The following is a 15957-nucleotide window of genomic DNA, read 5'->3' on the forward strand; positions in this document are numbered from 1 at the left end:
AGCTGTGTGATGCCACCACAGACCCCCCTGTGGGACTGTAGGCAGCTGTGCTACTGAGCGGCAGCAGGTAGGGTTGAGGATTTGCTCACAGGTCTACTATTTGTACCACCCATGTTCTATCCTGATGGTTATAAGACTTGAACCAAGTTTATATCTTCTACACATAGGCAACTATCCCCCCCAGGATATATGCAAGCCTTTTGCCAGGTCTTCTTGACTGGACCTTTTTTTCTCCTTGTCGGTTGTCTGCATGCTGCTGTTCTTAAAAGACTTATCTCTACTGTTTTGCAGGTAAAGGGGAGCTGCCATGTTGGCCTCCTCCTCCCATCTATACACCCTCCACGTCATTCTTGCCCTCCTCTGCCCTTCCCAAGTGGAGGCCTCAGTGCAGCGGGTAAAACTGGAAAGTGCACCTTTGTCTCACCTTCTGCTTGATGAGCAAACCGGGCAGCTGTATGTGGGCGGAGTCAACAACCTATATCAGCTGAACTCTAACCTGGAGGTCCTAGCACATGTGAAGACCGGGCCCAACCTGGACTCCCCGGACTGTCTCCCTCCAATCAGTCAGCAGGACTGTCCATCAGCAACCGTCACTCCCAATCACAACAAGCTGCTTCTGCTGGAGGATGGTGTAGGGGAGGAGCCGGGGAACCTCATTGTTTGTGGTTCTCTCTTCCAAGGAATCTGCAACAAGAGGTAAATCACAATGGTTATCAGTTTTATCCTGTGTGTTTTTTTAAATAATGACTGTATATGAGAACTAGACTGAGTGCTGGTTCCAAAAATCCAAAATCCCATAGACTTCTGTAGATAAATAAATGCTAACGATTGTTTCAGTAGCCGATTAGGCAACGAGTATTATTTATGTAAAATGATGTGCAATATTTAAACCAAAGGTGATGGTGCTGGTACTTCGTCTGTGGAGGTTTGCTTCATGTATGCTAATGCTCTGGTGCGTTCACAGAAAGATAATGAATTTTAATTTCCCCTTTATAAAAGATCAAATGTTTAAGGTCTCAGGTACGCAATATGTTAGTACAAAAAACACAAGACATAATTGGCTTGTAGGCTGTAGGGTTCCTGATCCCTGCACTAAATCATTGTCTACTGTTTTTTTTGCAAAAGTGACTAGGGTGGGTGCAGCCCCCTCAATCATGTCTTTAAATCTGCACTCAATCCACTCCAATTTTCTCACACTTTCTCTGAAGGAGCAAACAGTCATCCTGCAGAGGAAACTCATTTCAGCATCTTGAAATGAGTTTCCAAAGCTCGTCATTATGGTAAGAACTGGAAAATGACAACTTTAGCATTTTGGTTAGCCCCTTCTCCTGCCACGACAAGGCAACAACTTCTTTACTGCAGTTGTCCTCCTGTCCACCGGTCAGTATCATGCTCTGTTCAACTTTTACATCTGAGCAAGACCTCAAGATACTTAAAGACCCAGTCCAATGAAAATCCTGTTTTTGGTGTTTTAACAAATTCCTGTTGCATTTTTCTCTCGATTGAGGATCTATAAAAAAAATGTAAGATTAAAACTGCTTTTCTGAGAATTTCTTTATTCAAATTCTGATGAATCGTAAGCAGACGAAAAAAAGCTTTAAAAGAGCTGTCAGTTATGACTTAGAAACTTTGATGGGCGGGGCCAAAGTCTTCCTGCTCTGCTTCATTCTGATCATCCACCTGCAGACAAATAGATCCATGTTCGTCTTTGTTTTCCTCGTCTGAGCTGGAATCTGGATCTAAACTGTACGGATGGATAGCTACAATATAGCTGCCATTTCTGTAGCACTGCTTATGTTAGGTTGGGGGTGGGAGGGGCTGTAAACCAGTGTGGTAGAGTGTAAACAAAGGGGTGATGGGAAATCAGTGGAGCCTTACTTCTGCACCAAGATTCCCTCCCACGACTTAGTTGGGAGTTTCTGCTGACCACCTGCCGCTCTGTAAAAACTATGTCCTAGAAAACGATTTGGTTAAAAATGCTATAAACATAATTAAAAAACCACTGGAAATGCTTTGACAGTAGATCAAAAGATGGTTGGAGCGGGACTTTAAACTCTGCCACTTGAAGCAGAAGCACTTCTCCACCGTCTCTGGTTCTACCAGCCTTACCCTGGGCTGGTAGTCCAAAGGCACTGCTATTAAACACTTTTCATGCAACTTTTTTTTCTTCCTTTGTTTAAGATTCCACATTCTGTTGACATTCAGATATTTTCCTCTGCATTTGTGTCTATATTTATCCTGCAATGTCAGCTCGATTTAAATCATGTCAATGATTATTAAAGATGATATTTCTGTGGAACATTGAATATGACATCAAAACAAAGACCTCAGCAATTCTCAGATCCCGGTTGAAATTAATTTGATCGGATTAACATGATGACATACAGATGACTATTCAGTCTGGGGTAAAAGCACTAACTATCTTTTCTTTTGATCTTATTTCTCTGCAGAAGTCTTTCCAACATCTCCCACATCATCTATCAGACATCAAATCCAGTTGACACTCAATATGTTGCTGCCAACGATCCTCGTGTCTCCACTGTCGGTGTGATAATAACAGCAAAGGGCAAACAGGAAGAGGAGGGGGCTTCTGGCACACTGCATTTGCTGCTTGTTGGTCGAGGTTACACCAGCAGAGGGCCGGGTGACATCCCACCAATCACAACACGACGCCTTTTCCCAGCGAATTCACTTCGGAGAGCGTTTTCTCAGGAAGAGGAGCTGGGAAAACTTGTTGTAGGAAGTTACTCTGAATACAACAACCACTTTGTGAAAGCATTCATATACGGTAACCATGCTTACTTCCTGTTCTCCCGGCGGGACATGTGGCACAGAAAGGAGTACCGGACTTACGTCTCGCGACTCTGCATATCTGATCGGAGCTTCTACTCTTATGTGGAGGTACCATTGTTATGCCGAGGTGGCTACAACCTCGCACAGGGGGCATGGTTATGGAAATATTCAGGAAAAGCTACCCTGTTTGTCGTCATGGCAACTGGACAAGCATCAACACCTGTAGCAACAAGTCATTCTGCACTTTGTGTTTATGGGATGGACGCTCTGGATGCTCTAATGCAACAAGCACAGGAGGTGTGTTATACAGAGGCAGGACAGGGCCGCAGCGGAGGCGAAGAGGCCTACATTGAATATGCCGTATCCTCCAAATGTCTCAGACTGCCAAAGGTAAACTTTACAGCAGGGGTCATTCTGTCTGTGTTTTCTTTCCTGCTGTCTTTTACATGACTGGCTCATAGCCTTCCTTTTTGTTTCAAATTTCCCACTTCAGTCATCTTTTGATTTATTGTAAGAGACGTGGTCTTTTCATTGTGATTATTAAGGCAAAATCATCCTTTTCTAGGACATAGTTTCTGCAGAGAGGCAGGGGTTAAACAGGAATTCACCTCTGAGTTTTGTGAGGGACAGTTAGTGGATGTCATTCAAGACGATGTCATGTAGGATGGTACACATAAATACTGTCAGTCAGGTTTATTTTAGAGTTGTCCGTCATTTACATGGGGCGGATGGGAGACCCACTCCCCCCTACCAACTTTACGTTAAGCGCATACCTGCAACCCAAAGACATAAACACACAGGGCCCATGCTACCACTTTAGCTGGTGGTGATATCCTTTATTAACCAACCATTTTTAGACGTGTTAATACTTGAAGAACTGTCACGCAGGATTTTCTGTGTGAAGGCATGTGTGTGTCCTAGTACATGTGTGTCTGTGTGTTTGTGTGTGTGTGTTTCTCTGTTAGGGCCTGATCTACTATGATCCCCAAAGAAAACATAGAATTGCACGAGCACGCAAATATTTTGCTCATGATATTTATTTAGGATTAGCAGGTGATTTTCACTGTGGTAAACAGGACCAAACCACACCCTTTCAATGAGATTTTATTGTTCAGTGTGGAATGTGCACATTAGACCAATGGAATAGAGAAAAGAGAATAAGATCAAGAAAAGAGGGTTGCAGTCTGTTTCCTGGAACAAAGGAAACAGACTGCAACCCTTAAGGATGGTCTGACATCTATAACGCACAAGCTCTGTGCCACTAACTGCAAGGCCATTCCAACACACTCTGCAGCTGATTGGCCTGTCTCTGCACTCGTGATGGACAATAACACCTTACAGGAGGGGATCAATGAGGAGGTACAGGCTCCTTATGCCCACGGCCCCAAAATGCATCAGCCAGGGGCTGGAGAGGAGGAAGAGTACAGGAGTGACAGAGAGGATTGAATGGCCATGGTGTAAGGCCTTAGTCGCAACTGCCCTTATGGATGGATTTGGGCCATCTCTGGATAAAAAAAATGAGGCACATATATGAGTACTTAAGCAACACATAAGGGGAAGAAGTAAGTTAGACGGAGGCACGCTGTAAGGATTTATGATATTTTTAACCCCCTGAACCGTGTGCGCAACGCAGGGAGCCCATTAGTGCTGCTCAAGTGAAAGCTCCATGCTCCTTGCATGTCCGTCCCGTGGAGCCTGACTGATAGAAATGAGGAAATTAGACAATCAGAGGCGAGTTTTTGTGAGCGTTCTACAAGCAGTGAAGTATCATGTGTACACCCCATGTGCGTCAGTAAGGAGCCACTGCATACTCCTTACTAATGACTGAAGGACGGTGAAAAGGGCACCGTATGACGGTATCACCTGTACATCACGAATTAATGTAACATTATTCTCTTGTCACGATACACTTGCCACCCGCTCAATAATGGCATGTTCTATTATCATGACCTCCCTTAAAGTGGTTGTACGAGCCTCAAGGGAACTGCAAAACACACCTGCGCTCCTCTTAAGATGCAGCTGCTCTTCTACGAGCCTCCACGGACAACTCAAAAACCTGCAGCACATTTGCATGACTGCACTCACTGGGCACTTTATTGGGTCCACCTTGGTAGTACCAGGTTGGACTCCTTTGCCTTCAGAACTGCCTTAATCCTTGGTGGCACAGATTCAACAAGGTACCAGAAACATTCCTCAGAGAGTTTGGTCCACATTGACATGACAGCATCACACATTAGCTGCAGATTAGTCGGCTAAACGTCCATGATGCTGATCTCCCGTTCCACCACATCCCAAAGGTTCTCTGTTGGGTTGAGATCTGGTGACTGTGGAGACCATTTGAGTCCGGTGAACTAATTTTTATGCTCAAGGAACCAGTCTGAGATGATTCCAGCTTTATGGCATGGCACCTTCTCCTGCTGGAAGTAGCCATCAGAATTATAATAGATATTTTCTCTTTTTTGGACCATTCTCTGTAAAACGTAAAGATGGTTGTGGGTAAAAATCCCAGTAGATCAGCAGATTCTGAAATCCTCAGACCTGTCACCAAAAACCATGCCACATTCAAAGTCACTTCAACCACCTTTTACCTCCGTTCTGATGCTCGGTTTGAACTGCAGCAGATCGTCTTGACCCAACCCTTTAGAACAGGTCTGGAAAACGTCTCGTCTCCAGGTCAAGTGTGCCCACATGTTTAATGGATTTTGCAGATGATTCCCTGTTTGAAGTGTGTCGAGTCATATAGAACTGTGGTCCTCAACTCCCAGGCCGCGCACCGCTACCGGTCCGTGGGGCCCTTGGTATCGGGCCGGACAGAAAACAAATGCATACGTTAACTCCAATTATTTCCGTTTTGTTTTGTTTTTCCCTATACTGACAGACGTTAAAGAGTCTAAAAAACAAACAAACAATAAAACGTATTTGAAAAGTTTCTTTGGAGAGAAAAAAGACCGTGAGAACCCTGAAGCAGAGTCTTTGACTTTAGAGAAACATGAAGCTGCTAGTTTCCTCCAAAAACAGATTTATTGAGACAGTTGTTCTCAAGGACCAGAAGCTTCTGCGATTGGGTCTCGAATGTTTCACACATGGAGATAATAAAGTTGCAGACATTCATGTTTATTATTATATTTGGAAAATACCAGTTTTACAACAGTTGTGTCATTTTATTTAGCTTTATTTATTCATCACACCTTAAAAGTTGGACTTGGTTAAAGTTAGCATCCGGTTGTTAGCATCCAGTTTGACGTCTTCGTCTTCATCACAAATTCTAGTTTAAATCAGCAGCAAACATTTTGCAGAGGATGAAGATTCAGTCAAATAAAGTTGCTGACCTGAAGAAGTTTCTGGTCTGAGGAAACTTGTAAAAGGGAGATTAATGGTAAATTAGGCATCTGTTAAGAAACTTTAGCACAGAAAATGTTCATCTGTTAAAAATAAATACTCAATGAATCAAGATTTATTCAAAAAAAAAATATTTTTGCTCTGAAAGTTGATCTGAGACTTGGTTGAGTTCTCAGTGTTATAATAATATTCTAGGAAAGAAAAAAAACTGGAAAGTTGCTTTTATTGAATTTTTGCAAATCAGAAAACAACTTCTATAAATCGACAAGTTTCCTTCACTGAATCCTCATCATCTGCACAGAAACATCAACAACAACCTACAAATGTTTTATTTTTAAACTACATTTCTTGTGAAAAATAGTTTTTTCAGAAACCAGAAGCTAAAAATGATCAAAGGCAAACTTTTGCTTCGTTCAGATCGGTCCATGAAAATATTGCCTGACATCAAACCGGTTCACGACCTGAAAAAGGTTGGGGACCACTGATATAGAACATGCCAGAGCAGTGTATGTTGGCAACTAGCTTCACAAAATCAGGCCCTTTGTGTAAATGATTGTGTATATGTGTTACTTTGTGAGTGTGTTTGAATTGTCTCACTGTACTCTCCCTCTCTCTCTATGTTATTTGTAGGACTCTCTGTCTGAGTATCCCTGTGGGGGGGAACACACCCCCAGCCCAATTGCTAGTGCTGTGGCTCTTCCAGCCACACCCACTGTGACCATGCTCACGCTGCTGACTGCGGTCGCCGTAGCAACAGAGGCTGGACACACTATCGCTTTTCTGGGAGATGTCAAGGGACAACTGCACAAGGTGACTCACATTCACACAACAAACACAACCAGAAGCTAAAATGGTCCATGCTTTCACTTACCTGTAATGATCAGACGGGGGGGGGGGGCAGCTCATCCAGGAGGCCCGCCAACGGAGCCCCCACATAACTGGAGCCACCTGCGACACCTCATCCCAGGGGACCCCCCCCTCTCCCCAACAACCATGGAGCCACAGAACACCCCCAAACCCACATCAGCAACATTGTGTGTTGTGTTGTGTGAGTGTATTAACCCTCTTGGGTTAATTGTCGTTTTCAATCGGAATCATTTATTCTTTTTAACAGACTTTTCTCCCAGGATTTCAAATTTGCTGAAGTTGAACCTTTACTTAAAAAGTTGACCTTTTATCCACAGGTTTTGGCTAACAGGTGAGCATTCTTTTTACCACAAGGTTTTCCTCTTTCTGACCCCAGGGTAGAAACACCTCCAAAGCACTGTCGCTATCAGTTCCCATAAATTAGGAGCAGCTACTGCAAAAGATCAGTCATCCCTGGACTTAGATCTACAGAGAGAAACCTCCAAAAGAAGCAGCAGATCTTCAGCTCCTGCCTGGAGAATGTGGCTGCAGCAGCTCTGATCAACACCATAGATTCAAAATCTTAAACTTGATCCTAAAGTTAATAAGAAGGTGGTCGAGGGCCGCAAGTTTAGTGATGATGTAGAAGTTTCATCTTCGACTTTGTACATTTGAACTCAGTCTACATTTTAACACAAATGTTTGGTTCCTTAAAGCTTACTGTGCTTATTTTTTTAAATCAGAAATCCCAGATGGCTTTGATTCAAAGTTTTATTACATCACAAGCTTTAAGCAATCCTGTTAAACAAGAAGGAAACTGTCAGTTTTCCCAGAAGAAAACAAACTGCATTTATTTTCCTTTTCATACTCTAACAGAGAAAATATGAGAACAACAAAGATCAGAGCTGTTCAAAGGAGTGTTTGTTCCCCCTCTAAAAATCCCAAGATTGGAAGAAATCTTTGAGCAGAAAAGTTTGCTTTGCAAGCAATCTGAAATTGGCAGATGGCATGTGAAGAACACTACTTCTTTTCCTGTAAAGATCCTGCAGGAGCCTCCATACTGGTAGTGAGTAGAATGGTAGAGCCTACAGAAACAAGCTTTTGGAAATGTTGTAAGAGCTCAGACGGAGGAGGCAAAGGAACAGCTGGAGAAAAGGAAAAAAAGTTAGATCTAGGAAAAAAAAGCTCAAAGAATATCCCGGATTCAAGCCTAATTTTTTGAAACATCCATCTATCCATTTTCTAAACCTGCTTAATCCCTTTTGGGGTCACGGGGTCACTGGACGCTATCCCAAAAATGGTGCACGCCCTGAATTGATCGCCAGTCTGTCGCAGGGCCACACATTCACACCTGGGGACAATTAAGTGTCACCAACTAACCTATGAAGTATGTTTTTGGACTGTTGGAGGAAAGCAGAGTACCACGCACAAGAGTGCTAACCACAACACCACCATGCAGCTCTTTTTCTACAAGTACAGGTGGGAGGAAATTATAAAGCTGGGAAAGACAGGCGAGCCATGACCTAAGGAGGACAGTGATTTGAAAAGAATCTGATGATCTGTTGTGGAAGGAAACTGGACAGAATTCAGAACTAATTTATTGAGCAGAAATTTGTCAGGAAGCAGTGATGTAGGACCCAAAATGCAAACATGACAAAAACTATAAACTAAAGGAGAAACAATAGGGAGGCAGAGGTGGTCTTATATGTCTTCCATTTCCTAATATTGCTCCCACAGTGGATTCATTCACACAAAGCTGCTCATAATCTACAAATAAATTCTTTAATAATCAGATAATGTGATTTTCTGGATTTTTTTCTCATTTTGTCTCATAGTTGAGGTTTACCTATGTTGAAAATTACAGACCTCTCATCAGTTTAAGTGGAAGAACTTGCACAATTGGTGGCTGACAATACGTTTTGGCCCCACTGTATAAACTGGGGACGATTAACCAAAACAGCTCTGAATATTTAACATGAACCTGGTTTGACTGTAACAAGGGAGAACATGACTAAAACCAAGAAATCACTGAAAAAGCTAACTAAAAATTCCTCACAGCGTTTTAAGCTAAAATCTACAATCCCCAAAATGTGTCTTATTTTTGGACAGAACAGGTAAAACTCACTGAGCAAAGAGTGGATAAGAGGCTTGTTGGGGGAATGATAGGAAACCAACATCAGGTTGGCCAATGAACTTGGATAGAAGCTTGGGTGTAAGGCTGAAGATATTCCAGTCACCAATATGTAAGGACATAGGAACAGGAGACAGAAATGAGCTAAATCAGTAAACTCCAAAACCATGACCAGAGCTTTGTGTTGAACAACTGAGCTCAGTTAAAGTAGATGTCCCTGGAAAGGCCGTGGATATGGAAAACATGCTTCAGCAGAACCTCGGCGTTTTCATTGCCAAAGGACAGTTTGCAGAGGGCTTTCAAATGTATCTTCACGGAAAAGCAGGGTTTGAAGGACAGTAATATCAGACACAAAATTCAACAAAGATGTCTCAGAGGGGTCCCTAGAGATGAGATATGAATGCAAAGGCCCAGAAGAAAAAACATTAAAGAGTTTACCTTGAGCAGACTCTGGAACAATAGAGACATACATTATTTGAGGACCTTGAAAGCATTTCACGAGCTCCATGTTGTATAATATATGTCAAGGCTTGTTTCTGACTTGTGTGGTAAAGTACAGTGATGCATAGGACCACAGCATAACTTTAAACCTGAGAATATGTCAGTGTTTGTGCATGTTTGTACAGACTTGTGTCCTGGTGAGGACCACCATGGGTAATTCTCCATGGCTTGCTGGGGTTCATGTGAATATCAGCTGGCAGCACTGCCACCATCCCTGGTTTTAATTCCTTCATTAACTCATCATGGAAGTTTTTCTTAGCATTCCATTTAATCTGTTTCCTTTTAGCAGTTCCTCTAACTCTGTGCATTACAGTCCTCAGGGCCTCTCCTGACATCCCTGGGCCTTTGTGTTGCAGGTGTTTGTGCGTCCTGATTGGTCAGGGGATTTGTATGGCAGCTTGGCGGTGGACAGTGGGGCTGTTGGTGCTGACCTGCTGCTTGATGTGAGCCAACAGTACCTTTATGTTTTAACTAATGATAAGGTGAGTCTCAGCCTGCGTCTCTTTTTCCACGTTCTTTTGTCTTGTCCAATCACAAGCTTGGTTTTGATTTGGCTGCTTCTGGTGTTTATTAGCTTTCCAAGGTGCCCGTGTCCTCCTGTGAGAGACAGACAGACTGCAGCTCCTGTCTGTCTGTCAGAGACCCGTACTGCGGCTGGTGTGTCCTGGAGGGGCGGTGAGCCTGGGTTCTTCCCTTCTTTGTGTTCCCTGGTCCCTCGTTTATCATTTAGGTTACGTTCCAAAGCTATCCTGCAAAATCCGTAAAGAAGGACTACCGACGTTTCAAGGCTGTAAAACCTCTCCCTACAAACCTTTCTAGAGTTTTCTCTCTTGTTAAAACTCTCAAGGTTCGTAGAAAACAAAAGTCCAGTATTATACAATGAAAGAAAGATTTGATCGCAATTTGGGTAAATGTGGTAAACTGAAAGCATTCTGAACAGGAATCATAGCATGGAGGAGATTGATTGACAAGGTCAACTACCAGTCCGGACGTAGAATACAGAACGCTGTGGAGGAAAAAAAGTAGCGATGAAAAAATTCTGTGAAACCGCTACAAGTGAACAGCGATACAGCGAGGGAACACTGTATTTGTTTTTCTGCAGATTTTGTTTTATATTGTAAAAGTGTGCAGGTTTGGAAGATAACTTGCTTGACCATGTCTGTAAATATTTTTCTATACTCAGGTGTGTTCACAAACACGAGTGTCAGCGGCACCTGCAGGCCAACCATTGGCTTTGGAGCTTTGAGTCAACCAATCAGTGTGTGACAGTGCAGAACCTACAACCAGCCAATCAGAGCAGGGCAGAGCAAACCCAGGTGAGAGCTGCTGACAAGGTGAGGTGCAGCTCCTGCCTACTTGCTGTGGTTGGAAGATGGCTGTAAAGCACTTTGGGCCTTAATAAGATAGAAAGGTGGTATATAAGTACAGACCATTTACCATTTACTTATACACACCAGGTGTGTCCAAGCTGGTGGTTTTAGGTTTAAACTGAAAACCAACTCAAACTTAAAAACCCAATGGCTACTATTCAAACTGGTGTTCAGCAGATCAGCCTTGTCCTGAACTGAAAAGCTACTGTCACAGTTGCTCGAACCCACCCTCGGCTTAGACCTGACCTCCATTCTTCAAATGGAGGGACTCTTCTTCAGCTTTGAAGGGGGTTCTGATTGTAGTTTTGACACTCCACTTTGGTGTCAGGAAACTGTGAGGATGGAAAAGATTAAGTGACTTGCAAAAACCAACCGGAGTCTCACAACCTCATGACCTTTGTTTTTTGTTTCCAAGGTAACGCTGTCAGTTGCCCAGCTTCCTGCCCTTGAAAAGACAGAGTTTCTGTCTTGCATCTTCGGACAGCTCTCCCCCCAGCCGGCTGTCATTGTTGGAACAAAAGTCACCTGTCAATCACCTGAGCCGGAGCTCCTCCCTACCACGCCTACAGGAAAAGGTAAGTGGGTGCTCATTTTCCTCTGGGGGAAGGCCTAAAGAAACACTCTTGGCTGAGTAGAGAACCAACACAAACCAAATTTGATTGTTCGATTGATTGGTGCACGCAGAGCAAACAACAAACAGGTAGAGAGGCGGGGCTTAGGCTCACTGCTTATGATTCCAGACCCGCAACAAACTAACAGCTGCTTCATAATACTAAATAATAATTAATAACTAATGATAGTTGTCATCTATAAAATTAAGATAATTTATTGGGTTTACTGGATTTAAAGAGAAATAAATAGATAGAAAGGAGTCTGTATCAAAGTGAATTTGTTTCCATCATCTAAATTAACTTAACTTAACTTAACTTAACTTAACTTAACTTAACTTAACTCTGGGTGTTTGACAGACAGAAAAGTCTATGGTTGTGGAAAATGGACAAAAGATCAAAGGAAACATCACGCTCATAAAGAATAAAAATAACTAGATTAATTAATTAATTAAATAATCTGTCTGGAACATTCTAATGTATAAAGTAAAATGTTTTGTTAAAAAAAACAATGTTGTTGCATAATGAGGAAATAAAACACTTTATGTTCTTAATTTGTTATTTATTTATTTTTCATCCTCAAAAAGTATTGATAAGAGGATCGTTAAAATACCGGATCGATAAGCAGTATCGATAAGAGTAGTAGTACCATTAAAACCTTAACGATACCCATCCCCAATCCCATGTGCATGTATGAATGTGTTCAGGCTTTATGGCAGTTTGTGTCCCATCTGCAGATCACATGATCCTGCCTGTCTCTCTGACGCTCGGTCATGTAACCATCACCACAGGAAACATGACTTTCTACGATTGTGGGTCTGTGAGCCGACTGAACCAGAGTTCCCAGTAAGACTTTGAACACACCACATCACTGAGGGGGTGGGGTGGAGAAGGTCATGATAAAGGTCATATGATCTTCTGTGTTACAGGTGTGTTGCTTGTGTCAGCTGTGTGTGGGGGTGTAACTGGTGTCCTATAGAACAGCTGTGCACTCACAACCACAGCTGCCCCACCCCGAACATCATCCTAAGCCAGAGGGTGAGACAGCTGTCTGCTTGTCTCTATCTGCCTTTCTGTGTGCCTGTCTCTGTCAGACTGTCTCTGTCAGACTGTCTCTGTCTGCCTTTCTCCGTCTGCCTGTCTCCATTTGCCCGCTTGTCTGTCTACCCGTCTCCGTCTGACAGTCTCAGTCTGCCTGTGTCTGTCTGACTGTCTCTGTCTGCCTTTGTCCGTCTGACTGTCTCCATTTGCCCGCTTGTCTGTCTGCCTTTTTGTATGCCTGTCTCCGTCTACCCGTCTCAGTCTGACTGTCTCTGTCTGCCTTTCTCCGTCTGCCTGTCTCCATCTGACAGTCTCAGTCCGCCTGTGTCTGTCTGACTGTCTCTGTCTGCCTTTCTCCGTCTGACTTTCTCCGTCTGACTTTCTCCATCTGACTGTCTCCATTTGCCCGCTTGTCTGTCTGCATGTCTCCGTCTGAGTGTCAAAGTCTGATTGTCTGAGTCTGCGTGTCTCCATGTGACTGTTTCCGTCTGCCTGTCTGCCTGCCAGTCTCCAACTGCCTGTTTCTGTCTGACCGTCTCATCGTGACTGTCCGTTTCCCCTGTCATGTGGACACCCGGTTTTTCCTTGTTTTTTTTTTTTTTTTTTTTTTTTACATATTATTGTCTTGTTTTTGTTGTAGTAGAAATATTGACACACTAGTTTTTTTGTTGAATAAAAAAAGTCTTTCTTCTCTTATTTAATTTATTGTGATTAAATCTCATTTCTAACCTGGTCTCCTCTCGTCTGTCTTCCAGGGCTCATCTGGTCCATCTTCTTGTCCTCTGGTCTTCTCTCTGAGAAGTTCTGCCTTAGTGCCCATGGGCCAGAGCACTACAATAGTGCTGGAGGGAAGGAACTTAGACCTGTACACTGTGAGTGTCTTCCTTTGGCATCTGTACAACTTAATAATGAAAAGAGAAATTGAGAACCCCCACCCACAGAACTTTTGAAATGACCCTCATGTCCAGATGATCTAATATTACTGGTTCAAGAAATGGGCTGAAGTTCTGTGTCTGTGATGGCTTGAGAGGTCACAGAAACCCAGCTGAAACAAAAAATGGATCTTTAGTGAAGCAATCATTCAATAAAACGTGTGAGGAACTGAGACCAGGTCAAATATTTTAGTTATTTAACACCAGAGCCCCCCACCACAACCACCTAAAGAGGTTATGCAGCACACAACTTAAGCCCCTACTCCAGTTTAGATTGTTGTTATCCAGTCTGGTCCAGTTCGGTCCGTCTTGGTAGGGAACCCAATGACAGAACATGGAAGGTAATCTCAAGAAACAAGACATTTCAAGACGTGACATTAAATAAAAAAATATTACAGTATAGGCAGGTGAGACATCTGAGACAGTTGGGATATCTAGTGAAGGTTTCATTTTTGTGTGCAAAATTTGTTCTCTCCATTTGACCCATTCCCAGGGGGAGCGGTGGGCTGCAATTACAGCCGCATTTGGAAACCATTTGGTGATTAAAACAACCTAGCCCCTGAGCTATGTGTCAAGCAGGGAGGCATTGGGACTCATTATGGCTTAGCTATTGGTATGACCCATTCATCGTCTTCTTCCTCTTATCTGGAGCTGGGTCATCAGCAGAGATGACCAGTCCTTCCCCAGGGGAAACCTAAAGCCCTCACAGGTCCGATGAGAAACATTCTCCCCCCAATGCGTTCTGAATATTCCCTGGAGTCTCTTCCCATTGGAACATGCCTGGAAAACCTCTCAGAGAGACGTCCAGAAAGCATCTGAAGGACATGCTTGAGACATCTAAACTGGCTTCCCTGGATGGGGAGGAACAACGGCTCTACTACAAGCTCTTCCTGGGTGACCGAGTTCTTCATCCCATCTGGTAGGGATAGGCGGAAGAAACTAATTTGAGCCGCATGTACCTTTCGGTCAAGTAGAAACATAGATTGACCAGTCAATCCCGAGCCTTGCCTTTTGGCTCAGCTCTTTCTTTACTGTTAACAGATGAGCACAGCAACAGTATTACCTACGGCACCTATCTCCCTTTTTCCTCATTCACTCCTTCTTTCACTTGTGAACAAGACACTGGGACACTTCAACTCCTCCACTTGGTCCCAGAGCTCTCCACGTACCCAAGAGGGGCTTACCCCCTTTCTTTACAGTCGAGAGCCATGATCTTGGAAGTGCTAGTTCCTGTTGAACCGCCCCAGTGCTCAGTGAAGATTCTGGTTCAGTAAAGCCAACAAAAGAGAGGGAGGTCATGGATTCAAATCCATGCTGTGGTCTGGGACCTGATGCGTCTCTGCACAGCATTGTTGGATTGGATTGGGAGAATTAAACCACCAAATTGGTTCCAACCACTATTTAAGTCCCTCTCAGATTTCTTTCTGGTTTCGTTAAAGTCCCACTCCAATCAACTCTTTATCTGTTGTACAAGCATTCTCATTGGTCTTTAATGATCATTATGCCGTGTTTGGCCAAAATTAAAAATATAAATTAGAAATTCACCTCTGAGTTGTGGGTGGGAATGTTGGCAGGACCTAAGTAAGTGCTGATTTTTCACCATCCCATTGTTTACACCCTCTCCCTCTGGCTTACAGCCCTGTATAACCTCAACGTAAAAAATAGCAGCAATAATGTATCTATCCAGTCGTACAGTTTAGATCCAGATTCCAGCTCAGACGAAGAAAACAAAGAAGAACATGGATCGATTTGTCTGACAGTGGATGATCAGAATGGAGCAGAGGAGGAAGCTTCTCAATTGTAGTTGGCACGTGCCCCTGTCACGTGTGTGTGTGTGTGTGTGGGGGGGGGTGAAGGATCCAAAATGCAGAGGCGAGGAGGCAGGTGGTTGCAAACACAAAGCACTGCAGAGCAAAAACCAACACTCGAGGTAAACGGGCCAAAATCAGGGAAACAGACGTTAATGGACCAGCACAGGAGGAAGGCAAAGACGAGACTTAAATACACACAGAACTGACAAGACACAGATGAGAACGATCAGGAGAGATTAGGGCCAGGAAGTAAAGCTCGAAACACGCATTCAGGAAACCTTCAAAATAAAACAGGAAACAGAACTCAAAACATGACAGAACAAAAACAGAAATAAAGGCAAAGAAACCCAAACTGTGACTGCTCCTGATTCACAATGATTTAAATGAACACTCAAATACAGTTCTAATACTTTCTGTATATTTGTCCTCCATTGTAAGAAAAATGCTAAAAGAACATGTGAAAAACAACAGAAACACAATATTCATTGGAGTGGGTCATTGGAGGTTCTCCTAAGAGTCCGACTGGGTGTTTGTTCAGGTCTCATTCAGGTTTAGTAGAGCGTCTTGCTGAGTTCCACTCTGATT

The 15957-nt window shown here is 43.3% G+C and overlaps 1 protein-coding gene across 3 annotated transcripts in view; it reads left to right on the plus strand.

Annotated features, from left to right (window-relative positions):
• LOC101165957 (plexin-B1-like) overlaps positions 1-15957 on the plus strand; it is a 66725-nt gene that overhangs the window by 33915 nt on the left and 16853 nt on the right. For all 3 annotated transcript variants that reach the window (XM_023957034.1, XM_023957036.1, XM_004086391.4), the window contains 10 exons: positions 292-696; positions 2451-3183; positions 6763-6942; positions 9967-10092; positions 10185-10285; positions 10794-10926; positions 11396-11555; positions 12326-12434; positions 12518-12626; positions 13385-13501. In XM_023957034.1, the coding sequence (XP_023812802.1) occupies positions 308-696; positions 2451-3183; positions 6763-6942; positions 9967-10092; positions 10185-10285; positions 10794-10926; positions 11396-11555; positions 12326-12434; positions 12518-12626; positions 13385-13501 (2157 nt within the window). In that variant the 5' untranslated portion in view covers positions 292-307. The remainder of the gene's footprint in view (positions 1-291; positions 697-2450; positions 3184-6762; positions 6943-9966; positions 10093-10184; positions 10286-10793; positions 10927-11395; positions 11556-12325; positions 12435-12517; positions 12627-13384; positions 13502-15957) is intronic.

Source organism: Oryzias latipes, chromosome 7 (genome assembly GCF_002234675.1).
Source record: "Oryzias latipes chromosome 7, ASM223467v1".
Lineage (NCBI taxonomy): Eukaryota > Metazoa > Chordata > Actinopteri > Beloniformes > Adrianichthyidae > Oryzias > Oryzias latipes.